The sequence below is a fragment of the Arvicola amphibius genome, chromosome 6, assembly GCF_903992535.2.
Source record: "Arvicola amphibius chromosome 6, mArvAmp1.2, whole genome shotgun sequence".
NCBI lineage: Eukaryota > Metazoa > Chordata > Mammalia > Rodentia > Cricetidae > Arvicola > Arvicola amphibius.
Window position 1 is genome coordinate 44,971,668 of NC_052052.2, and position 25,050 is coordinate 44,996,717.

Below are 25,050 nucleotides of genomic sequence, written 5' to 3' on the forward strand. Positions count from 1 at the left end.
AGTGTGAGCAAAGGACGTGACACTACAGGCCAGGAGTCCTTTGTGTGTTGGGTCTTTATGACAGAAACACAGCAAGGGCTTCAAAAGGAGTGTCCTTGGGAGCCTGCTAAGGTAGGGTTTGTTACTGATGGTCTCTTGGGTGGTTTTGCAAAAGCTTCTTGGATTTACTTTTCTGGCTGCCCATGACAAGCATATGGAACACAGATGGTACACAGAGGCTGGCATGCACACTGAGCTCAGTGCTCAGGGACCTGTCTCTCCTCAGTCATAAGTCCGGGATGCATGGAGAACTACCTGGCCCCGAACCTTAGGAGGCGAAATCCATGTCCAGGCAGCTCTTGCTCACTTGGTTAGAAACAGCAGGCTGGAAAATCACGCTTCAGAAAACACCCTCTGCCTCCACAACCCTCCCGAAGCTGCCTCCAAACACCCTCTCCCCTACTCGCTGTCTCCACATGTCCCTGCTTCCACATCCCCCATCCTACCAGTCCCCGCGTACCCTGCCACCTCCACCTCCCCCATCCTACCAGCTGTCTTTATCCCCATCCATCCCCATCTCCATATCCCCGCCCCTCAAGCTACTTCCTTGAGGCAATAAAACATGAAACCAAGACCACTAGAGTCCGAGACCGGCACCTCAGTCCAGATTTTGAGATTCTCAGGAGAACTTTGACTCTGAAGGGTAAAGCCCATCTCAGAACCATTTATCATCTTAAGAGAGTCTCTGAGGGTGCACATGGCGTCCCTTGTTTAAAGAATGAAATCCTGAGTGGGTCCCAACACTGTACCTCCTAAGTGTGAAGATGCCGTTACTGCCCCTCCCCGATACCCTCACTTGCCTCTGCTAGTACCAACTGTATTCTTTCTTTCTTTCATTCTACTCTACTGTTTTACTGAGCCAGGATCTCAGCTAGTACTTTCCCTGTGTGGCATCATCCTCACGCTTAGTCTTGAGAGTAGACCCTGCTTGAACCTCAGTGAAGACAGACATTCTTTTAGTGGCATGTCCATGATCCCAGAGCACACAAATGGTTTGCTAAGCCCAAAGCATATACATCTCCTGAAGCTTCAGATAGACTATGGACTGCCACAACTTGTATACAATCTGTTTTTATTCCAGCATGTGTACATCTTTTGTAATCTAAATGTCCTTAGTATTTGTTTAACGTTCTTTTTTAAAAGCAAAGTATGATTGACAGGCTCACTACAAAGATTCTTTTGAGTATTAAGTAGATGTTGTGCCCAGCATACTTTTAGAAAACAGACATGTGGGTATAGAGATAGGAAATAATATTCTCCAACAGTGCAGTTTTGTCAGGAAGGTTTTATGGGATTTTTTTTTTTTGGAGGGGTCACAGGGGTGTTCCACTCAGGTTTAGGACTATCTTGCTGCAGGAATGCTCCAAAAATGTTTGCTCATGTACCTATTATCCTCTGAATGGAGCTCAGGCTAACACCAGCTTTAGAAGAGAAATTCAAGACCCCTCTTCCCAGAATGCTTGGACTGAGGATGGTCTCCAGGGCAATATGACTGGGTGAAAGACTGAATTTTGCTCCCAATGCCCCTTCCTCGGCTGTGTGAGTGGGTCTTGACCTCTCTGAATCTCAGATTTGTGTCTCAGAATGTTAGAATGTGCTACCACGCAAAGGTACTGATAACAACCCAAACTGAACGAGCTTCTGAACTTGCTTAACACCAAGACACTGTATAACACAAAGCAATTGACACCAAAGGGGGTGCTAACGGCTGCCTTCTGATGCAGGTAGAGCTAAAGTAACAGAAAATGCTATTAGCTGAAAAGTGAGTTAAGGGAGGGGGAGGGAAATGGGAGGTGGGGAGGGGGCAGAAATTTTTAATAATAATAATAATAATAAATTAAAAAAACCCAAACCAAAAAATAAACAAACAAACAAAAAACCTCACCAAACAAAAAAACTAAAAGATGCACTGATTATTGATGAACCCCTGTTGGGCAGAACCACAGGGTGCAGCAGGGGATGTGCAGGGTCTAGTGAGCACCTAAGAACTGGACCAACGCTCCGCATGCTTTTGTGACATTGCTCACTGGTTTCAGGTGTAATGGGTACAAGGTCATATTTATATATCCCTATTCTGATTTTCCACCATCCTTTCATTTTACTCCCAAGAAGGGAGTAAAATGTGAAATACCCTGGGAAACACACTGTTGAAGGCTTAAACTGTGAGCTCCAGGCAATGACAACCTGGGCTTGCTCTCGGCCCATTTACTGCTCTCAACCTGCAGTGTATTGGCTCTGGCCCTTCTGTTTGTGGATAGGGTTGCAGGCAGTGGAGGCAGCAGAGTGGAAATGGTAGAGTTTCAGGACATGGAATCCAACACATCTTCAGCAGATCTAGACGCTGTGCGTGGGCACATACTCTACACAGATACCAAGAACCAATGCTTGCCTTTCAGTGAAGTCACGCTCTAGCTGAGGCTTAGGAACTTTTTGCTTTATAGAAGTCAGAGTCACTAATTCTTAGGTTCCAACTGTTTCAGCAGCAAGCAACTCTTCTGAGTCATGCTGTGGGTGGGGCCACTGGTCACAGCAGCAGCCACGCATGCTGCATGTATAGTGGGCATGTTCATACATGCTTTGAGATGTCTAGGAAAAGCTGGCCCTACCGGGCCAAGACTAATGAAGAGCAGCATTCAAACATCCCTATGGTTGAGATCCCAAATTTTCATTTGGGGCAGTTTGTTTATATGGCACCAATACAAGATGAAGTCACACATTAACAGGGACTTAATTCAGGGGATGATAGTATAAAATTTTATTTATTCATGGGCTTCATTAGTCAAGTTCAGTCTCCTACTTACAAATCTAACCCCTCAGTGCAGCTGAGTGCAGCTTTCTGTAGGTTACTTCATAAGAATTAACAGTCTCTGTTGGTAACATTTGAAAATCAAGTTCAAATAAGGACACGAAAGCTGCACACTGAAATAGTAACCAGACTCTCAAAGATTCCCGAACAGAAAGAGGAGCTGCCGTCCCTCACCAGATCAGTGGCCTGCTAACTTAAATATGGCAGGTGACAGGCGGGGGAGAATGCAGGTGAAGATCAAAGGTGCCCTATTTTCCCTGACTGTGGATGTCTGCTTTGAGAAGTGCATGATGGCCCACCATGGGCTGCTGGTGACGACTTCTTGAAATGCCCTTTCAGAACCCTAAGGACCTAGCCCAGGAATGAGAGAGAACATCAGGGAATGATGGAGGCACACCCTTCTTTTAAGCTGACAGCTAGCATCTTCGGGGTTGCTGTCCGAGGTTGCTTACTCTCTTTCTAGGTAAGCACACACCTTGTATCCCTGACAAGACCTTACAAGGTTACATTGTATGGGAGCAGCTGCTTTAGCCTTCTAGGACTGGAGAGAGAAGCAGAGATGGGTCTTTTAAGAATACTCTGGAGAGTGCCCAGCACTGTGTGGTATACAAGTGGACATCAGTAGTAAGGTGAGTTCAGTCTATTTTGTGATCCAACTTTTCAGAAGGACCTGAAGGACGTAGTGGTCAGAAGTACAGCCCAGGGCAGGATGCAATCTGAGTGTTTAAATGGTAAGTCTGCAATCTCTGTCTAAACAGTTTTTCCTCTGTAAAATGGGGACACGTTAGTACTGAAGACAGGTGGCTGTTGCAAGGCTGAAGTAATGTACTTAGTTGTTCTATTATTGGAAAATAAAAGCTCTCCAAGGGTCTTATGGCAAAGACGCTGGCTGCTTCTGTTTACTGCTCTGCTCCCCAAACTTAAGTATCGATTGCTTTCCTTCGTAGGGCAGCTGGGCTAAGCACACAGTTAACCCAGCCCCATGCTGATGTCATCAGGATCATTCCCTTTACAAAGCACAGGTACATTTGCCTACATAGTGCAAGCTTTGGAAGCCACTCTGTAAAGAGGCAGCAGCAACAGGGTTAGGGCGGAGGCAAATGTCTGTCTTCTCGGTGACTTTCTAGATCTAAGTCCCTCAAACTTGGTGGCCTCTTCCCAAGCAAATATCCAAGCGTCACTCACGACCTCCTGGAAGATGTTGAGACTGAACCCGCATGCAGAGGAAAAGGACACTGAGCCTATGACCAGGTGACTGGGCAAAGGTGGAGTAAAGGGTTTGGAAAAACCTTAGTAGTTCCTTGGCGTGCGTGGCAAGTGTTCCTACCTTTTTATAATTAGAAAACAAAAAATGCAGCTTCAAGTAAAGATGAAAAAATTCAACAGGAGCATTTACATTCTATGTCCCACTGCCTAGCACCGTACCTAGAGGTGGCATGGTGACCTGACGAGTGTCTGACACGAGATCAGAGACCTGATCAGGTGACTCAGGTACCAGTGATAACTCATCCAATGGTTGTTCTCAAGTAGCTCCCTTTCAAACCTTAGGATCCTCCCCCACACTTCGACATATAAACCATAGAGCCCTGGTGAGATATCTCCAAGGGGGTGGGGGAGAAAAAGAAAGAATTGAGACATTTAACCTGTAATCTACTTGCTGTGACATCTATCCTTCTAGAACTTTTCCGGAATTCTAGACAATGACATCACAGCTTTCTTTATAAGGAACAAAGAGCCCCGCCCGTATACCTCCTAACTGTAGGGTACAAGTCAGGGCACTCCTAGGGCTGGGAGTGCAGGACAAGACACATCCACACACTTGGACTATGACTGGAGCATTCAATGGACTAGAACATGCCACAGGGCCACAGGACACCAGACCAGAGGAGGAATGGCGGAAGCCCTACAGCCAGTTGCCAGGCAGGAGGAGGGTGTTGCTCACAGCGCAGCAGCCACGGCCATTCCCTAGCACGCCAAGCACACTCGAACAGTGAGACATACCACTGGTGGTCCCCGTACCACTGCCCGAGCCAGGTCCGGGGGACGAAACCACAGTCCTGTAGGTGGGTGGTGGTGGGGGAGGTGGAGTTGCTCTCTGTCCCAACCCACACTCTTTAGGAGAGGAGAGCGTTTCTAAGTAATCATCTTTAATGAAGGTCTGCTCAGCGACTTTCTTCTGGATTTCTTCTAAATTGAGCGGAGATGGTACATTGCGAGGACCAGGAGGCCCTGGGGGACCTGCGGAGCCTGGGGGGCCAGGTGGGCCTGGAGCTGGGGAGTCAGCTGGGATGTCTGATGCGGCTGGTGGGGTCACCACCTTTTCCCTTGGAGTCAACTCTGGAGTAACATGTTCCGGGGACGCATCAGAGAAATGGACCCACTTCTCTTCAGTGTTAACGGCAACGGACTTGGGAGAGAGCACTGGGCCAAAAATGCTGTCCAGGTCACTGATGGATGGTAGTTTCTCAATTTTGGCCTCTGTGGCTGCCTGGTCATTTCCTGTGGTTAAAGTAGTTGATTTTAAATTTTTATTAACTCTTACTGTTACTTGTATCGGGCTAGAAGGAGGGTGGAGGCAAAGCTTAGCAGGCATATTGTACCATGTAAGATGCCTCAGTGGGCATTCTTCATGATGCGGAAAGACCTTTACAGAGCTAAGCACTGAAGGGAGAGGGTAGGCACTCCAATAAGTGATTCATATTTCTATGTTAGCGTTACTCCTATGGAAGGTGACTGCGGTAGAGCACCTCACTCTTGTTTAAAAATCTGAGCACAGATCTGCTCTCAAGTGGAGCAGCATTGATCATTTTGAAAGGGGAGTATCAGGGTCACTTCAGGCTCTGGAAGATCAACTGCTCCAGGGGAGGGCAGCCCTGAAAACTTGGGCTGCTGAATACACATAACACAGCCCAAGATTTGAGCCCTGAAAGTCAGCCCCATTTTTGCAGAAGCTTTCCAGTCTGGGATGTCAAACAAAAAGTTTGGTAAAACTAATGATAGTCTCTGGTAATTGAAAAGAAAAAAAAAAAGGACATCACATTTAGCTATAGATTTACTTTAAATACACCAGAAACACAAAAAGATTATTGAGAAGATTACCCCACATAAACGCGTACAAACACAGCACACTCCATACACAACACACACAGGGGACACAGCAAGGCATTTGCTACTGATTAGGCATGTTACATGGATACCTGTGTAACGGGAGGAAAATCATGAAAGCATCTTTAGTTTCTTTCCTCACAAAGCAGAGATTGTTTGTTAATGCACTAGTAGTGACTGCAATGTATTTCTTTCTGAAGCATGATACAGAAATTTTGTTTTGCTTAAATAAGCAGTGAATTCTTTTCTACACATATAATAAGAAAGAAAATTAAAAAAACTGAATCCTTCAGTGAAGTATAAAATATTTGATAATTACAATTTGGAAAATGGTCCTTTTTTGTTTTAAAGCAACAATCAGGTTATTCAAATTAGGAACTGCTGCCTAAATATCTGGAGGGCACACCCGTACCTCCCCTTACTTGTAAATGAATCATGGGCTATAAAAAACTGTCTTGATATTTCCATAGTTCTGATGGAAAGCAGTTAATTTCCAAGGTGGCAAGACCATAGATAAATGGGGTAGCCTTTTGCATGGCTGACAACAATTTATGATTTTGTTGCTTATAGATTTTCTTGCAGCTAATATAATTCATGGAACTGCAGGGTCTCCAAACAACTGAACTTGCAAATACCTTACCGATGATGCTTTCGACGACCCTCTGTTGGGCTTGAGTAAGTATAGGTTTCATAAATGACTGGGCCTAACTTTCTGTTTTTTTGATAAATACCCCATTCTGTCTTTGTCAACCTCACCAGGCTGCAGGAACAGCCAGGCCTAAGCTGCTACAAGGTTCCTAGGTGATAAAGAGCCACATTCTAGGACTCAGGTTTAAAAAAAAAATCACTATGACCACTTTGAATTACTTGTCCATTAAGACCTGGCAGACTATAAATTGCATGAATGCATAGTATTGATTGTAATAGAAAGGAAAAGCTGTGTCTCAGAAATGATGCGTCTAAAATAGTTTACAGCAACTCCTTGCCATATTTTATAATTATTACCACAGCCTTTGCAGTAAAATGATTTAAGTATTTGAATGACTGCTGGGGGACATAATCGCCCCAACAGCTTACTGCTCATTCTGGGACCTACTTAAGCTTATATACCCTAAGCAATCAATCTTAGTTCTACCAGACAGCCTACTAGCTCTTGAAAGATACGAATTGTACATCGAGACGACTCAGTTTCAAGTCATTCAAATGAGAGCCCACAAAGTGCGGGATTGAGTAGACAGTTGACTTTTCATTTTGTGGCTACTTTCTTCTACTTTATAATCAATGCATCCCCCATCATATAAAATTTCATTTTTATAAAAACGATACGTCTCTGTGAAACCTGGGAGTGTACCTTATAGCAAGTCAGCACAGTAAGCGGCCGTGACATTGAAACCCAACACGAGCCCTGTACACCTGAGCACAGCCTACGCTTCCCAATGCATCAAGGGCATGCTGTTGTCCGAGGCCATGTGTTTGCCACATCATCTCAGAACTGTAAAAAACCTAGTTTACCTGTTGCCACTGTTAAGGGGGAGCCCGTTCGAGGTGGCGTGGCTGGTACAGATTTTGGAGGCAGAGGTGGGGGCGCTGCAAAGAGAGAAGCATAGTGTCAGTGATTGCATTCTTCCTGAATTATACAAAAAAAAAAAAAGAAAAAGAAAAAGAAGCATGATTTGGGCTTCTATTCACACACCTAGTCTCGGTTATGGGCTAGCCATGGTCTACATTTCAAAGATTGCAGCACCAAGTGTGCTGGCTAATTTTATGTCAACTTGATACAAGCTAGAGTCTCTGAACAGGAAGGAACCTCTTTTGAGAAAATGCTTCTGTAAGATAGATAGGATTACAGGCAAGCCTGTAGAGCATTTTCAAAATTAGCGATTGACGTATGAGGGCCCAGTCCATTGTGGGTGGGGCCACCCTGAGCTGGTAGTCCTTGGTGCTATAACAAAGCAAGGCATGCGAAGCAAGCCAGCAAGCAGTACTCCTTCATGGTGTCTGCATCAGCTCCTGCCTCTAGGTTCCTTCCCTGCTTGAGTTCTTGCCTTGCCTTCTCTCAATGGATTGTGATGTGTAAGCCAAATAAACCCTTTGGTCCCCAAATTTGTCGTTGGTCATAGTGTTTCATCACAGCAATGACAACTCTAACTAGGTCTCCAAGAGACAGAAGCATTCAAAGTCCTCCATCTTATGGCCGTAGGAGTTTTGCAAAAGGTCAGATAGCAATAAAAGTCAACATTTTATTTATCCAACAATCATCAAGCCACAGCTAAACTCAGTTCCTTTACTAGGAGCAAGGGGTACCGTGTTGAATAAACATTGGCTGTGTTCTGGAGGAATAGTGGTTGATCATGAATCCTGGTAACACATAGCTTCAGTCTAGGGTGTGACCATGGAAACAGCAATGGTCCTGAGAGGGCTCCAGGAAGGGGTTTTAAAACTAGTCTGGATAATGTTGCCTATATTGTATTTGGACAGATTTTTGCAATACTATGCTTTTAAACTCATAGCATGTGTTGAGTGTAACTGGCCACCCCACAATCTCATGGGGAATAGCATTACTGGGAGGTGTGGCTTTGTTAGAGTAGGTGTAGCCTTGTTGGAGGAAGTGTGTCACTGCGGGGGCAGGACTTGAGGTCTCCTATTCTCAAGATACGCCCAGTGGCCCAGGGTCTCAGTCAACTTCCTGATGCCTTTGGATCAAGATGTAGAGGTTTTTTTCAGCACCATGTCTGCCTGCATGCCACCATACTTCCAGCTTCCACACTTCCCGCCACAATGATAATGGACTAAACCTCTGTCACTGTAAGCCACCACATTAATTAAATGTTTACGTTTTCAAGAGTTGCTGTGGTCAAGGTGTCTCTTCACAGCAATAGAAACCCTAAGACAGAATGTCTTAGGACGTCAGAAGTCAAGTGGTGGGTTAAAGAATAAACATTCCCAACAAACATTCTTAGGAAATAAAATCCTAAGATAAAAAGTATTTTGTCCCCTACCAAAAAATTTGTTTGTATGGATAGGGTTTCTCATTTTATTGATGAAATTAGGAATTATTATACCAATAAATAAATTCTATTTTTTTTTCTTTAAATGTATGTTATTTTCTCACCTGCCATGTCTGGTAGATTCAAGAGTTCACACACAGTTGTCATAAGTCCTCCCTCACCGTGAGCCTTAGTGTGAGCCCATATTTCATAGCCTAAGATCAGAATGAGCCAGATGGGCCCAAGGCTAGAGAGCCCTGGACACCCCAGGAAGAGTGTCTTCCTGACATTCCTCACCTCTCCACTCCTACCACACATGCGCACACACACACACACACACACACACACACACACACACACACACACAGAGGCGCATGCATACATGCATGCACATACACACTCACACATATAATAGTATGCCTTCCTATCTTAAAACTCATGGACAAGTAATTCTTTAAAATAATTTTATTTTATATTTTATGTGTATAAGTGTTTGCCTTCATGTATGTGCAACATGTGAATGCCCATGACATTGACAGAAAGGTGTCTCCTAATCCTATGGAGTTGGAGTTACAGACGGTGGTGAGCTGCCATGTGGGTGCTGGAAACCAATCCCAGGCCCTCTACAAGAGCAGCCAGTGCTCTAAACTACTGAGTCATCTCTCCAGCCTCATGAGTGGTTCTTAATCTTAGCTACAAGCTGTTAAAAACTATTCCCTGCGTGGATCCTTTCCCTTTGAAGTTCAGAGCCATTCAGAGGTTTGGATTCTAGCTCATTACCTCTATAAAAAGCCAAGATGATAACCACTAGATATCATAACATAAAGAAAATACCATAAGGACTAACTAAAGAGGCGAATTTCCACTACAAGCAGAAAGCAAGCATAACTATAGGATGTCCAGGGGTTAAACAGCAGCCTCAGCTACGTTCATAGCATCTACAGTTTGCTCTAAAGTTCCAACTCTATCTCCATAAACATGACTTTCATTTATTTTCTTGCCACTTAATAAGAAGAATTTTCTAGGAATAATTTGGATAGCTTAGATCTGTAAAGAAAGGTGTCCAAAAAAAGAGGCTTTTTAAAAAATTGACTTTATATTTCAGTCACATGGAGAAGCACTCAGAGCTTCTGTGGTTCCAACTGTTTCTGCAACACCATTCCGAGTTCAGAGCTTGAAGAAAAGCTGCTGACTCTTGCTTGCCCTCCCTGTGTTTGGCGAAAATATTTTCACAAAGACTGGATCACATGCTCTTGTAGTGACAACATTCCCAACACATAGCCTTTGAGCCTTTAGTTCTGAATCCATTGGGTTAATTACTATTGTCACCAACAGCAAAGCCCCGGGGATGCTCGGCTGGAGAAAGTATTTGCTGGTGAGTCTCAGTGTTTAATAAAAGACCCTCCATGCTCCTTCACTCCCCAAATATCTTCTCTTCAAATCCATTCCTCCTGTGAGTATTCTGAGGCGTACCTTCTATGCACATCTGGCTATGGGTGTCTACGGATGGAGACTTCGGAAATCCATGGGTGACTGGCTTGACTAACCTAATCAGGCCAGCTAGCTCAACGCAACAGCGGCGAAGGATTTCCGAGGCCTTTTAGGACCCTCTCCTGTCGCCTTGGCTGAAACCAGCATCATTGCACACATTTGTCTTGGTTTCCTTGCAGTGTCTGTCTCTCTGCTAGAGAGCCTGTCTTGCTTTCCAGGTTGTCTTTACTGTCTATGGGTCATTTCTGTCCCGTGTAATCTCAGGTGTTCATTGGGACTTGCAGAGACCCAGCCGGACTTGCTCAGTACTTGTGTTGCGTGGCTGCCCAGTGCTTTCAGCTCAGCTTCTGCTGACTTGTGCATAGTCATATGTGAGGGATGGATGAACAAAAGATCATGAAAGATATCAGAAGAGGGGCTGCCTCAAAGCTCACAACACAATTTCATTTTTATTTCACCCCAGCTTAGGTAACCTGATCTAGCCTGTGGGATAATAACGTCTCTTTTTAAATTCAAACATTATCTATCCAGGCATTCAAACAGTTACCTAAAATTTTACTATGCAGACAGAGAGTAAAACGAGTCAAACACATAACTTACTTCCAGTGGGAAACGGTCTTGCTAGCTTCGGAGACTCCATGCTCGGGTTAACTGGTTGGCCTGAACCCCATATCTCAGGTTGATCTAAAAGAACTGGAAACATAAAAACAGACTTGTTCAGGGTAAGTTCAAACAGGAATTTAGAACTTTGATTAAAGTTGAGCTTCGCTACATGACTGCCATGCCTTGTGTCGCCTTAGAAGTTTAATTTGGGAGTGTGCCGAGAACAGAAACAGAAACATGGTGTGTGGGGGAGCAAAGGGGTGTCTGTGTGTGTAAGGCTCCTAGTTGCTTACCTATGGGCACCCTGGATGCCACTATACATACTGTCACTATTTCTATACCATTCAGACATTTTAGGAATTACTTTGTGAACATGTTTCATTGTTTGTCAGTATATTTAAAGACTTCTATGCATGTGCTTCAGTTCTGGAAACATCTGGATTCTGTGCTGCAGTTCCTATTCTTCAAGACTGTACAATCTCTTAACCTTTCACTCCATCACAGAGAGGAATGATTATTCTAAAGATGCTTGTTGAACATTTTAAGAGAACCAGAAAAATTTTTTTTAAAAAAATCATTTTATTTAATGTGTATGGGTGTTTCGTCTTCATGTTCACAAGACACAGTTACATCCATTCACTTGACAGAAATAACTCCAAAGCCGTGCTGTAGACATAGAGTTCCCTACCTTCTGTCTTCTGCTCATCGAAAGCTGATTCTAACGGTGGACCAAAGAGAGGAGCCAGGGCCAGCGTGTCATCTGGAGGCTTCTTGCTAAAGCATGCATTTAAGCAGATAAAGGATCAAAAATGAATGCTCGACACCATACACAAACTTTCAAATACTTTCCTCGGTTAAATACACATGTGCGGTTGTGTACACAGGCATGCACACGTGTGTGCAACGCTTCTGTTGGGCTTAGAATGGATCACATGGAGATGCAATGTGAAAAGGCTCATGGCAGGAGATAAGACCTTGAGGTCTAATAGAGGCCTAGGTGCAGTTCCAACAGAAACACAATGGTAAGTCTCTACACTCAGAAGTGACATATTATAGATGGCAGTTTATTACAAGGTACCTTTCTGTCACACGAACTCAAAAAACTATACATATTTACTTTTTATGGCTTTGAGACTGCTTCTTATAAAGCCCGGGCTATCATAAAATTCATGATCCCTGTGCCTTTGCCCCCTGTGTACTGGGACTACAGGTGTGTGCCAACATGCCTGGCCTAAAAATCTATACTTGTCGTTACCTGTGCTGGCTAGTTTTTATGCCAGCTTGACAGAAGCTGGGGTCATCTGGGAAGAAAGAATCTTCATTGAGAAAATGTCTGTATAAGATTGGCCTGAAGGCAAGTGTGCTGGGAGCATTTTCTTGATGATTGATGTGAGGGCCCAGCCCACTGGGGGTGGTTCCATCCCTGGACTGGTGGTCTTGTGTCCAGCAGGCTGAGTGAGTCACAAGGAGTAAGCAGTAAGCAGCACTCTCCGTGGCTTCTGCTTCAGTTCCTGCCTCCAGGTTCCTGCCTCGACTTCCTAAGATGGTAGACTATGACCTGAGACTTAAAATCCTCCTTGAGTTGTGTTTGGTCATGGTATTTTATCATAGGAATAGAAACCCAAACAAGACCTCACCATATTTCTTGTTGTAATTAATGCCCAGGAAGTTGTGTTGGAATAAAAAAAATAACTGGGACACTCAGTTGCTAATTTTATCTTGCTCCTTCCTACTAAATAAGCTAGTGATTTCCCAGCCCAGAACGTCTCAAAGAGTCTTGAGGGATCTCATCTTTCCTCCTGACCACATATCTAGATGGATGATTATTATTTTAATATTATTTTTTTTGTCTCTATTCCTTCCAGACCTGACTCCTACCCGGGAGCCTGATGAGTTCTGTGCGCATGTCATGCAGGTGAGGGTTGGAGAGGAAAGGGGAGGAGCAGGTGGAGGTTGAGAAGACAGAATTCAAATTTTAAAGAGATATAACTACCACTTTGGGAAACAGTAACTATTTGTGCAATACTACACTCACAGAAGCCACTGTGAAACGTAACAAATTGTGACAGAGGGGGCGAGGAAGAACAAAATAGAAGGTGCTTTGGTTGGGAAGTTGGAATGTATCATGAAAGTATATCCAACTATCCGACTTCTCTTTTTTCAAGGGCAATAAAATGTATCTCAGATGAATATTCCAGAAATCAGAAAGCCGCTTTATATATAACTCTAGATCAGTGAGTAAGTAGAGCACACACTCTGCCATAGACAAATGCAGGTATTTACCCAACGTTCCCCTTTGAGCTGCAGGTGTGAGAATGACAGCAGATTGGGCCCATGCTGTAGATATATGAACTCACACACATGTTAGGCCCTTCATCCACTGAGGCCTGGAGGATATTTGCTGAACAGTTAAGAGTTCATGATGAGTAAAACGCAACCGGTGTCTTCCATGCTCACCTTGTAAGTTCTGGAGTCGGGGTGGATCGCCTGGGCCTTGCGACTTCTTCACCTGACACACAGGACAAAAGACTTTTGTAGGCATATCTTTACCAGTCCCTTCTAGGGTGACATATGAGCTATGTGTGGAAACACTTAGAGATTTAAGCCTCATCAATAAGCAACTTAATGTGAAAACTTCAAAACAAACCCTCTCCCCTGGCAGTGCGACAGGCATATAGCTGTCATCTGTGGCAGGATTTCTCTGGCATTTGTAAAACCTCATTACCCAAAGAAAAACCATAAACAAGCCAACAACGGAAGATTTGTATACTGTAGAGCTCAGAGGAACAGCCTACCATTCTTCAAATGCCCATTGCCTGAATGAGTTCTGGTTCTCAGTTACCATGGGGAATAATAATTCAGGCCATATGCCCATAGTACGCTGACCCAGCTGTTAGCATGCCCCCCCCCCCTCTTCTTTTGAAATGGCAAGAAAATGGTGCAACTTTAGGAATTTAGATTTTCCTAGGGTACATTTTAGGTGGCAGGAGGGGTATCAGGCTTATGTCATATCACTTCGGTGGACTGAACATTATATATCCAGTAATGTAAGAATGGGTAATTTGTGTCCGCCTCTAGTTCCTCCAGGACATGCCTCCTCTCTCCCCACCTCTAGCTACAGTGTGTCTAATCAAATTACATTAACTTCTAAGCTTAAAGATACAGCAAGAGCTGACAAACACAGGAAGAAAGCCCTGGTGTTTTTCTAAAACTAGATTTGTTTGGAGAATTTAAGCATTAATTATTCAGAACCGATACCCTCCATCATAACAAGAAATCTTTGCTGTAAATGTTTTGTTTCGAACGCCTTACGAATAAATCCCCAGACTGTGCAATTTGAATGCAATTATGCTCCAAGATCCAAGGAACTCTTCCTTCTGTCAAACCATACTCTATTGCTGGGAGCTAAGATATACTTACTGGATAAGTTCCTTTTAATTGCACCCTAGAATTAGAAATAAACACTATAAGGCTTAAGACCACAGATATGTTAGGCACAATATGTATTATTTCTGTCATTTCAATTAAACGGAACTCAATGATAACCCAGATTGGGAAAAGGGAATTTGACTCAGAACCACACTGAAGTTTGAGCCTGTAGGTGGACACAAACACACTAGCTTCTTATGCTCCTCTAGGTGACAGAGAAGAAGGAGAGTCACTGAAATGAGCAAGCCCCTTACCTGGGTGGCTTTAGTATGGACACAAATTGGTCTCTTACAACCTCTTGACCTCTAGCACGTAAGACTCCAAACCTTTTTGAAAACCCAAATTTTCTAATGTTTTGTATTTGAAAATTTTCGAATGTATGAGTACGATCTGCCCCTAGTCAGATGGGATCCTGAAGTGGTTGGCAGAAACAGTCGGCAGAACAGATAGGATTTAAAGGGTGTTAGTGGGGAGTGTTGATATCTCCTCATGTCCTACCTACAGGACCCTTTACACAGGGATCCCAGAGGCTCCAGCCTCCCTTCCCCTCTTCCCCTTTGGTTTCTACCCCCTGCTGACACAAGGTTGCCAATCAGGAGTCATCTCTTCTCTGCAAAGCCTCTGGAAGAACACAAACAGCCCTGACAGGAACAATCTATACAGGTCACTTCTAGGGCTGGCGTCTTTCTTGGTACAAACTTACTCAGATAATAGGAAAAGCAACTCAATTAAAAGTTGTAACTGAAAGTCAGAAGCTGTGGAAGGTTCTGAGCATGGACTCTTCTAGAAAAGCAAGAAGCCAGGAGGGTGGCATCATGAGGCAGTGCATGGCTTGCCTTAGTTGAAAGTGTGTGTGTGGGGGGCAGTAGTACAAGGAAGGGGTCCAAGAGGCGCTCAGTGCCACCCTTTCTCACTGTGGGGCAGGGTAGCTGCTATGCTGTGTTCTTGCCATAGTAATGCTAACAGTGCAGGGAGTGGTCTAGCAACCCGCAGAAGACTGATGGGCTGTACTTCATCTTTTCTAGAACTGGCAAGTCAGAATTTTTCAGCCCCAGTTTGAATCCATTTATGACAGAGGAACAGTTTGGGCCAGAGCAGCCCCGTCAGATGTTTCTTGGTGGGTGGCTTAGTTGCACAGATTACATCTTCTAGCTTGTTTTGCCTGGAAAAGGCAATTTGTTTGTTCTTACCCTATGTGCCGGATAGAGAATGATTGCATTATTAGTAACGAAATAAATACGCTGGCTTCAGTCTGCTTTGCTCATTGTGGGAGTTTGGGTATAGGAGATATATAGACAGATGACAGAGAATGGTTTGTTAACGCGGAGATGAAATAATTTCCTGGGCTGTGGGCCCTCAGTCACGAGAACTATTTTAAGGCATGCAGGAAGAGACACAGGGATGCAAGCAACTACTGGATTCCGAGATTCGTGAGCTGACTGAGGGAACAGGGCCCCACTTTGAACTGTGAGAACTGCAATCGAGCAGACAGAAGACACCAGAGCCTAAACCAAAGCCCTCTAGATCCATCTCCACTGCTCATTTTACTAAAATCATAATATCCCGAGGAGGCGAGAACACCTCTTTGGTATCTGCCAAGTACCACGCGTGTCCCTTCCTTCCGCACACAGTTATCACTGGAAGGCAGCAAGGAAGCTCCTGCAACAGCATCACATACACCTCAGGAATGGGTGAGGGAAGTGCAAGCTATGCTTGGAAATAGGAAAGAATAAAGCAATCACAAAGGAATAGATTCAAATGCTCCACAGCAACAAGCCAGCCCTACAGGAAAGAGGCTCTCCTTGTCAGCTGAGTGTGTAGCACACAGACCCTGACGACCTGAAGCTGCAACATGACAAGTGGGGCTGACGTGCTGTCACCACAGAGGCCACACCCAGGAAGGAAGCCCTTTAATTGAAGCCTCAAGTGACCTTGTTTTCATTCCATTAATTATTGCTGAATATATATATGTATATATATATGCATGCACATATATAGAGTAGTGAATTACTTGTCATTTTGAATTAATTCGTTCCTCATGAGTTGTCACAATCTGAGAAATCACCTGACAGTTGGGTCAGAATCATCATACTCTGGTTAGCTGTCTCTGGAGAGGCCATCTCACAGTTTAAATAGAAAACCAGCAGCTTGTCACTGGGTGGGGTGGTATTTGTCTCAAGTGGTAATGACTATCGATTGGCACAAGCTTAGGAACATTTCAAAGAGCTTCTCTCTCCTCTCTCCCTCTCCCTCCCTCTCCCTCTCCCTCTCCTTCCCTCCCTCCCTCCTCTCTCTCCTCTCTCTCTCTCTCTCTCTCTCTGTATTCCCAAATGGTCTTGCACTCACTATACTATGCAGCCCAGCATGTCTTGCAATGATTTTCGTGCCTTAGACTCTCCCGAGTGCTGGGATTAAAGGCACACACCAGCATGGCAGTCATACCCCCTCGAAGGGACTGATTAAATAGATGCCATTATCCAAACAGTCAAGAGACTCTTCTGTAACACTTGAAATTCTTCAGATTCTCCGGCCTGAGGAAACTAATTTCCCTTTGGAAAATGTGGACTAGCAGGGCGAATAGCTTGTCAAAGCCGTCTAAAGTGACAGGCTTTAGAATGATGGAACAGCCTGGGAGTGCGCCTCCCTTTCTCAGGGTGAAGTCTGAGTATGAATCAGCGTGTACTGTCCAATGTAAGTTATGGAACAAGGGTGTACTTTGAATTTGGGCTTAAAAGTGATGTTGTTTCATTAATATTTACATTTATATTATTATCTTAAATTTATTACTTTATTTTAAAATTGTGTGTGTGTGTGTGTGTCTGTGTGTGTGTGTGTGTGTGTGTGTGTGTGTGTGTGTGTGTACGTGAGTGCAGCTGCCTGCAGAGTCAAGAAAAGGGCAGATTCCCTGGGGCTGGAATGAAAGGAAGCTTTGAGCTGCCCGGTGTGTGTTTGGGGAACCAAACTCAAGTTCTTTATGTGCTCTTAACCATTGAGCCATCTCTCTAACCCCACATTATTATTGTTATTTCTGAAGACAATTCTCCTCCTCCTCTTCATCATCATCATCATCACCATCATCAACACCGTCATCACTTTGCTGGTAACTTTGTGTTAACCGCCCTTTGATCCTTGGAGAGGCACACAACCCCCTTTGTCACACGGCAGATACACACTATGCAGCATTCATTCAGTGACAGAGAAATGCTCTGATAATTCTAAGCTATGCCTTCCCGTTTAGACAGCCAGAAGCTTCCAACCAGTGAACCCAGTTCAACTGCTGCTTGGACACTGGGTGACTGATCATCACGGTAATGGGAAACCGGCCTTGCTGCCTCTCTTTCTCTACGCGTGTTTAAGGTTTAACATATTGAGAGTTCTTACCGGGCTGCGCCTCTGCGGTCAGCAAAAAGGAAGAGAGAACAGACACCTAGTCAGAGAACGATGGATCAGTCAACAGGCGTGGGTAACAGAAGGCTTCAAAATAGCTACGAATCATCCACCCCAAACCACCAGGTCAGAGCAAGGCGGGCAGGCACCTGAGTAGGGCTCATAAAGCCCCAGAAGACTTGGGGGAACCCCAGAGAGAGAGATAATATACAGCTTTGCTAATGGGGTGGAGCTTTATGTATTTGCCCGTAAGAACAAGGCAGGAATGCACAGAATCCGTCTTGGTGACTTATTATAATTGCCTTGTCAAAGGCAGTTTTCCTCCAGAATATTTGGGGAGGGGACTTCTGGGCTATGTAGATAGTATGTAGATAATCTGAACATGTCTGTTTCCTTAGACAACAGCATGCACCAGCACCATTGATGCCATGTATTACTATTAGTAGAACCCACCCTTTGGATTTTTCTCTTCATTGTTCTCAGAATGTACATTTCAGGGGGTAGTTGTTGTTATTTAGACCTGACTTTGGTGATTTGGGCAACCTTCTTCTTGTGGATGACCCCTAATAAACACACATGGAAACTGTGAATACTGTCTGGCAACAATAAACACTTGTGGACCAGATGATAACTGGGGATACACCATGCAGACACGACTTCTTTCTTTACTCCCCAAGCCTTGGTGACAGCTGCCATCAATGTATTCCAACAGTCTCCTTTGGGATCTTTCAGTTGTACCAGAAAGGACACAGATGTAGAAGGTGAAGGAGCTACACCAAGTGTTGCTTTTAAGACTTCCACTTTTTTTAAGAAAGTGGGAGACTTTCTAAGGAGGCTCTATGAGCTCAAACACAGGACAGGCAGGGGTTCAGGCAAAGATAAACTAATTGTGGGAACAAAAGCTTGCAGCCTTTCTGTTTGGGAGGTCACCAGGAACATTTTAGTTTAAAGTGAGATCTGAGACCCAGTTAGTGAGTCAGCAGAACCGGCAACAGGTTTTGGATCTCTGCTTCGGTGGTTTCAAGATTGACGCTGTGGGAAGACTCCTGAAGGGAGTCGTGGCTGATGCAGGGCCTATCGTCCAGACGTGGCCATTTCCAAGACTAGGTTTGTAAAGGAGTCCTCTAGACACACGCTAGTCAACATGACCCTAAGTTTAGACTTTATTAATTGCGGGTACCACTGCATGCTCGCTCTACCTTTTTATAAACCTTTGTGTGGATGCAACTTTAGTATTAGAACAACAGTATGTATCTTTGAGCTGACATTATCATACTGTTTTAAGGAAAAATATCACTTTTATATGACTATTTGGGCCACATTATTGTTTAGTGACCAGATGAAAATTATTCAAATAGGGAAATAGGGAGGTTACATGACAAAAATTCGAAATACTATAAATAAGGCAGTGTAAGTGGCATACTCGCCCAATATAAGATTATGATCTATCACGTAAAATAAAATGCAGACTGCAGCCAAAGGCAGACCCTTGAACTTAAGACTTGCTCTACTTAAAATTAAAACACTTTCAAAATATTACCATATGTGTTAAACTACTCAAATTAAGTTATATTTTAATTTTCTATGAGTTTAAAAATCTTTATTTTAGTAATTAGCTCATGCTTACATTTTTCTAATAGGGCAAGCTCCTGTGGTAACATATTAGAAATGTCATTTGTAATTTTTTTCAAGGACTAGCCCTTCAAATTCACACAGTCGCAGGCTGATTAACAAGAACCCAAAAGACGCGAAGCTGTGCCAAGTACAGACGCAGCCGACTTCGAGTCTGTGAATAAGAGCTCCTGAAACCTTTAGAAGCAAGAGATTCCTAGAAGTCAAATGGAGCGGATTTATGTATATCACCACGCTTGAAGATGTCCGCAGGACGGAAAGGTCAGTAAAGTCATCATCAGCTGGGGTGGGGGTGAGGCCTTCACTTGTTAATTTCTTGTCTGAGGCCCTCGGTGCAATCCGTGCATTGTAAGAGAAAAATTATTTTACACAATTCTCCGTCATTTCCCCTCCATTTTCAAACACCACTTAGCATTCTTTTTGTGTTTTATGAATTACAGAATTTTCATCAAAGGTAGATGAAAATGAACTTAGGATCTGGAGCTGGTCTTTTCTAGAAGTGGAGACACCTGTCTAGAAGCACTCAGGGTGGGAGGAGGTCACTTGCACGTCACTAAGCTCCGCTGAACTGGCCGCTGGACCCATGGTGTGAGAAGGTGGCCTCATTGCTGCCGCTCTTTAGAGGGGAATGAGTAACTCGATTTAAAAAAAAGGGGAATTAATTAGTCTAGTTCTTAAATATGGGCCAAAATTATAACTGCACAACCAAAAACAAAAAGCCAAACCAAACCAAAACACCCATTCAGTTGTGCGGAGCCCGCAGGTGGCTAATGTGTCCCTGATTGCAGGCATCTGTATCACACAGAGTGAATTCTCGTTAATTAATCATTAATTATTTAAACCCTTTGGTCATCTGATGTGCCCTAGAGAAGGCTCTGAAGATCAATTTTATTTTCTCTTTGAGATAATCCTTATTTTGTTTTTTGTTCTTTGAGGATTTTTTTTTTTTTTTTGAGGTCAGCACCGTGACTACATGGGAATTCAACCACGCATGGACTTTTAAAATTTCTGGGGATCTAACTGAGGTCCTTGTGTTGGTAAGCAAGCACTTAACCAAGTGAGCCGTGTCCCCAGTCCTCGTGCTCTACGGGCTTTTCTAGGTATTAGAATGCATCAACAGTAAGTTGTTACTACGATCATGGCCAACGGACTGACAGGCTTTTAACTGAGTTAGAGTCAGGTTAAAGTGCTTGGCAGGCCTCTGTTTTCCTCACCCTTGTTAGGTGTCAGTGTTTCAGCTGTTCTTGTGAACCACAAGGTCAGCTCTACCAGCTGGCTGTTGAATCCAGTCAGACGATCTTCTGCAACCCCACTTGGGAGATGAAACAGAGACCCTGCTAGGAAGCACGGTTTCATTCACAGCGGAGCTGGCTAAGGAATCTGAGTTACACAACATCTCAGAAACACAGCCAAAGAGAAAACACAATTAACCTTGCTGTAAGGACAGAAACATCTCCTCCTAGGAGGAGAACCAACGAGGACCGGAGAGTTTTGAGATCCCACCGGCAGATTTTAATGAGAATCGGCCAACTTTGCTTAGCTCAGAGGACAATCTAGGGTCCAGGAGACTGTGTGTAAGGAAAGACTCCCGAGAGTTCCGGCGCTGTGATAAGCACAGCCCACCTCATGACTGTCGTCACCTCACGTACTCATGACTGTCAGTCACCTCACGTACTCATGACTGTCAGTCACCTCACGTACGTTCACAGAGGCTCAGTTGAACAGCAATGCAACAGAATGCATACTTATGATTGTTCTCGGCTGATTGTAATTTTGGAAACAAAACCTTGGCCACATTTTGGCAAATTTTATTATTTGGACTCATTTCTATTACTTTGTGTCCCCCATTCCTCCTTCCTAACAGACAAATTTCAAGTGCAGTGTCCTCGTGAGGTAGAGATGGAGCCAGTGCACAAGGTAAGCACACGCTTCCAGCAGCCCCCTAGTTGAGCTCGGTGGAATAAACCAGCTTCTAACTGTGGGCTGATGTGAAGAAAATGTGTTTGTATTTTGCACTAGCATTACCGTCATCAGTCTTGGACAGGCATGCTAGGAACATGTTCCCAATATTTCAGGCAACCCAAACAAGAGAACAAACTTCTCTTCCTGCTTGTCCTTTTCTTTTTTTAAAAAGAAGTTTTTGTTTTGACATCTATGTTGTTTGAAGATAAAGGTGTAATTACGTCGTATCAGATTGTGCTTTTGGTAAAATTCGCCCACAGCACTAGGAAGCAGCACTCAGAAGGTGATATAGACTTGATAATATTCATTTTGTGTGTCTGCATGCGGGTGCATGCATGCCATGGTGTGTGTGGAGGTCAGAGGATTAACTTGTGGGAGTCAGTTTTCTCCTTCCTTCATGTGGTTCCCAGGATTCAAACTCAGGTCATCAGGCTTGGCAGCAAGCCCTTGTAACCCACTGAGCCATTATGCTGCCTGTGATATCTACTTTATAAAAAAGATCCCTCTTTCCAATCCCCAGCAACCCCAGGAGGGGGTATTTTGAATTACTGAAACAATACAAATGACTAAAACCAGACTAATCTGAAATCCTCTGCTGAACACCCCTCTCCTTCCCAGACCGACCAGTAAAACAAAACTAAATGTCCATGGTTTGCAGAGGCAGCTCAGCCAGTGAAAGTGGAAGTGGTAAGAAACGAAACCTTGGCTGGAAAGTACTGAGCTGTATGCCTATGACCCTCTACAAAACCCCCTTGTAGTCCATAATAATGGGCAAGAAATCTCTTAGCAACTGACTTCCTTGTCCCCAGTGGATCATGTGACCTTGTCCTGGCTCATGAAGTTTGGTCTTAGCGTTGGAAACTTGGTTTTGATGTTAAACAAGCGTTAGATACAGAGATGGAGAGAATAAATGAAATGCATAATAATTTGCCCAAAGCATCAGAAGGATATGTTTTCTCTTACCGGACTTTTCCTCTAAAAGCGAAGGCATGGGGAAGAAAAACAGAGAGAAAATGAGAGAGGTGACAGGTATTTTCAAGAAGAGGCATTGGAGACTCCAAAGGACCTCAATCAAAGCAGCCCACCAAGGCAATGTTTCTGAAAACGCTTTCTGTTTGTGTCTGACATGGTCACACCTGGATTACTATCTTCAGTTCAAGATTCTGAGGGAAGAAGCATGGCTCCATGGCTCCATCCAAACACATTTTAAGCTATCTTTTCAATGACTCACAATGATCAAACAGATTCTTATCTTAAGAACAGGATGTTAGAAGTAACTGGAAAATGGCATTAATTCATTATAGCTACACATGGTCATTACGCAACAACTGGAGACTCTTCCAGAAACTAATCTCACTATGGAAGCTGACAGTGTCTCTTCCCAGTTCCTCCTGGTTCCAGCCACCTCTGTCTCTGCTCCTATCTTTCATTTTCTTCTGCTCATTGCCCCAGCAACTTCTTAGCAAGGACCCATCATCTCTTGCCAACAGCGGTACTCCCTGAACTTTTGATGTGTTCAAAAGTTCAAAACTTGTGATTTTACTTCCAGACTTCCAGCTGTGTCTCTTCAGCTCTCCTTTATTCTCTCCCCAGAATCACCTCCCAAGGAAAAAAGTCCTTCCATGCCGTCCCCCCCCCCCGCCCAGACTGTCTGTTTAGAGAACAGAACGTGAGCTCCACTAACATAATGCCTCCCTGAAGGTCTGCAGATGCATCCAGGCCCCCACCTCTTCTCTTGTTTTCCTGGGAGGTCTGAATTTATCAGCACACCCTTCTTGACACCTTTTGAGGTGGCGCACACTTAAGCCTTTCCTGCTTTCTCTCTCTGCTCATCAGCCTCAATGGCTTCTCCCTCTCAGCCAGTCAAACCCTTCTTCAAGGCTAGAAGAACTTTTTTTCCATGAGGCATTTTCCAAGGTTCCCAGTCTCTCTCTCTCTCTCTCTCTCTCTCTCTCTCTCTCTCTCTCTCTCTCTCTCTCACACACACACACACATACCATACACACTTACTTTATGTTGTTTGATGACAGCACATTCCTTTTTTCAAAATAACAACAATCAACCACTTTCTATTTGCTTGGAGTTTGTTAGCCTCGGGCAACACAAGAAGATCCTGGTAGTGTCACAGTTCCTGTGTTGTTCTGTGTTATCTGCCATCTCTCCTCAATGAACTCCCAGCAGCGGCTGCGTGTGCACCGCCTCTAGCCCCGAACATATTGCTGTGTCTAGTTTGCCCTCACGCTTATGAAATCCATTTTTGCATCCTTTCAAACATTATGCACATGTTTGAGGCACAGTATCTTCTGAGATATGAAAATATGAATTATTCTCTAAGCAAGGCAGAACTGTGAATAGCCAAGATAAGTGGCCTTATTTGAAATGGCGCCTTTACCAGTTTTTACCAGTATTTCACGTAGCTCCTCCTTGAATGTTCATTTCTCTGTCATTAGTGACCATGGGTGCTAACACCTGTTGGAGACTCCAGACTCTGCAGGTGTCTGGATTTATACACATTAATGAGGAATTATGGGACCACATATCCTGGGGGGCTTTCTCTTATAGCAAACACAAATGCTTCCTAATAGCCAAGGGCCGGGGACGTGGGGGAGTCTATCATTGGTGCCATTTTCAGATACGGACAGGTGGTGAGAAGTACAGGGAGATACTGATGGGTATGGCTTCTCCATCTCCAGACAGACACACCTGTGGGGTTAAACTAGGAAGCCGCAGAGGGCTCACGGCAGTAGAAGAGGCACATGCCTTCCATGCACTCAAATTAGCCCATCTTTGCTTGGTGTCTTTTGGCAAGTCACTCTGGGCCTTGAACCTGGAACATGGCACAGGTAATTGCTTTCTTGTAAGGTTGTTTGCAGTTTGAAAGGCAAGTCTGATATTGGCTAGCCAAGACTATCTAACTTCAAAAATCTTGGTCCAAGATGGGCCCAAGTCTCCTAACTAGACGAAACCATTGTTCATGTCCTGATTATCATTAAGATGGAGAACGGTATAGCCATATACCCAAAGCAAGGATAATGTAAATCATTCTGCCTCCCCTAGCAGGGCAAGCCCTAGCTGTCCTGGAACTAGCTCTGTAGGCCAGGCTGGCCTCGAACTCACAGAGACAAAGTTAAGTTTTAACTATGAAAAATAGTAAGCAAGAATACTCAGAAAGAGATGTATGCTATAGGCTCACATGTAAATGGAGGTAAAGTAAGTGAATTTTTAGATTGGAGAAAACCCAAAGGAACAGAAATTTTCTTGTACCATAGACCAAGAAAATCCAATTCCTGACTTGCAAGCTTTTCTAACAGATAGCTCCATTTTAAGATCAATGGGGCATAAAAAACCACAAGCAGGATGGAACATTCCAAAGGCAAATCAAACTCACAGTCCTTTTAAGATTTTGCAGATGCTTAGCTTTAAAAATAAGGTGGCTGAATTATGAATCTTTTAAATAATGGGATTATACTTTAAACTAACCATTTCTTTTCCTTTTTTTGAGAGGTGTGTGTGTGTGTGTGTGTGTGTGTGTGTGTGTAACAGTCCTGGCTGTCCTGGGACTCACTTTGGAACCAGGTTAGTCTCAAACTCACAAAGATCCACCTGCTT

General features: G+C 44.0%; 1 protein-coding gene across 1 annotated transcript in view; it reads right to left on the reverse strand.

The window, feature by feature from the left end:
* Sgip1 (SH3GL interacting endocytic adaptor 1) overlaps window positions 1-25,050 on the reverse strand; it is a 114,345-nt gene that overhangs the window by 42,609 nt on the left and 46,686 nt on the right. Inside the window, exons 12-19 of the mRNA XM_042055302.1 lie at window positions 22,405-22,416; window positions 17,842-17,853; window positions 14,452-14,476; window positions 13,489-13,540; window positions 11,720-11,805; window positions 11,029-11,121; window positions 7,463-7,537; window positions 4,847-5,344 (exon numbers count right to left, since the gene is read on the reverse strand). Of these exons, the coding sequence (XP_041911236.1) occupies window positions 4,847-5,344; window positions 7,463-7,537; window positions 11,029-11,121; window positions 11,720-11,805; window positions 13,489-13,540; window positions 14,452-14,476; window positions 17,842-17,853; window positions 22,405-22,416 (853 nt within the window). The remainder of the gene's footprint in view (window positions 1-4,846; window positions 5,345-7,462; window positions 7,538-11,028; window positions 11,122-11,719; window positions 11,806-13,488; window positions 13,541-14,451; window positions 14,477-17,841; window positions 17,854-22,404; window positions 22,417-25,050) is intronic.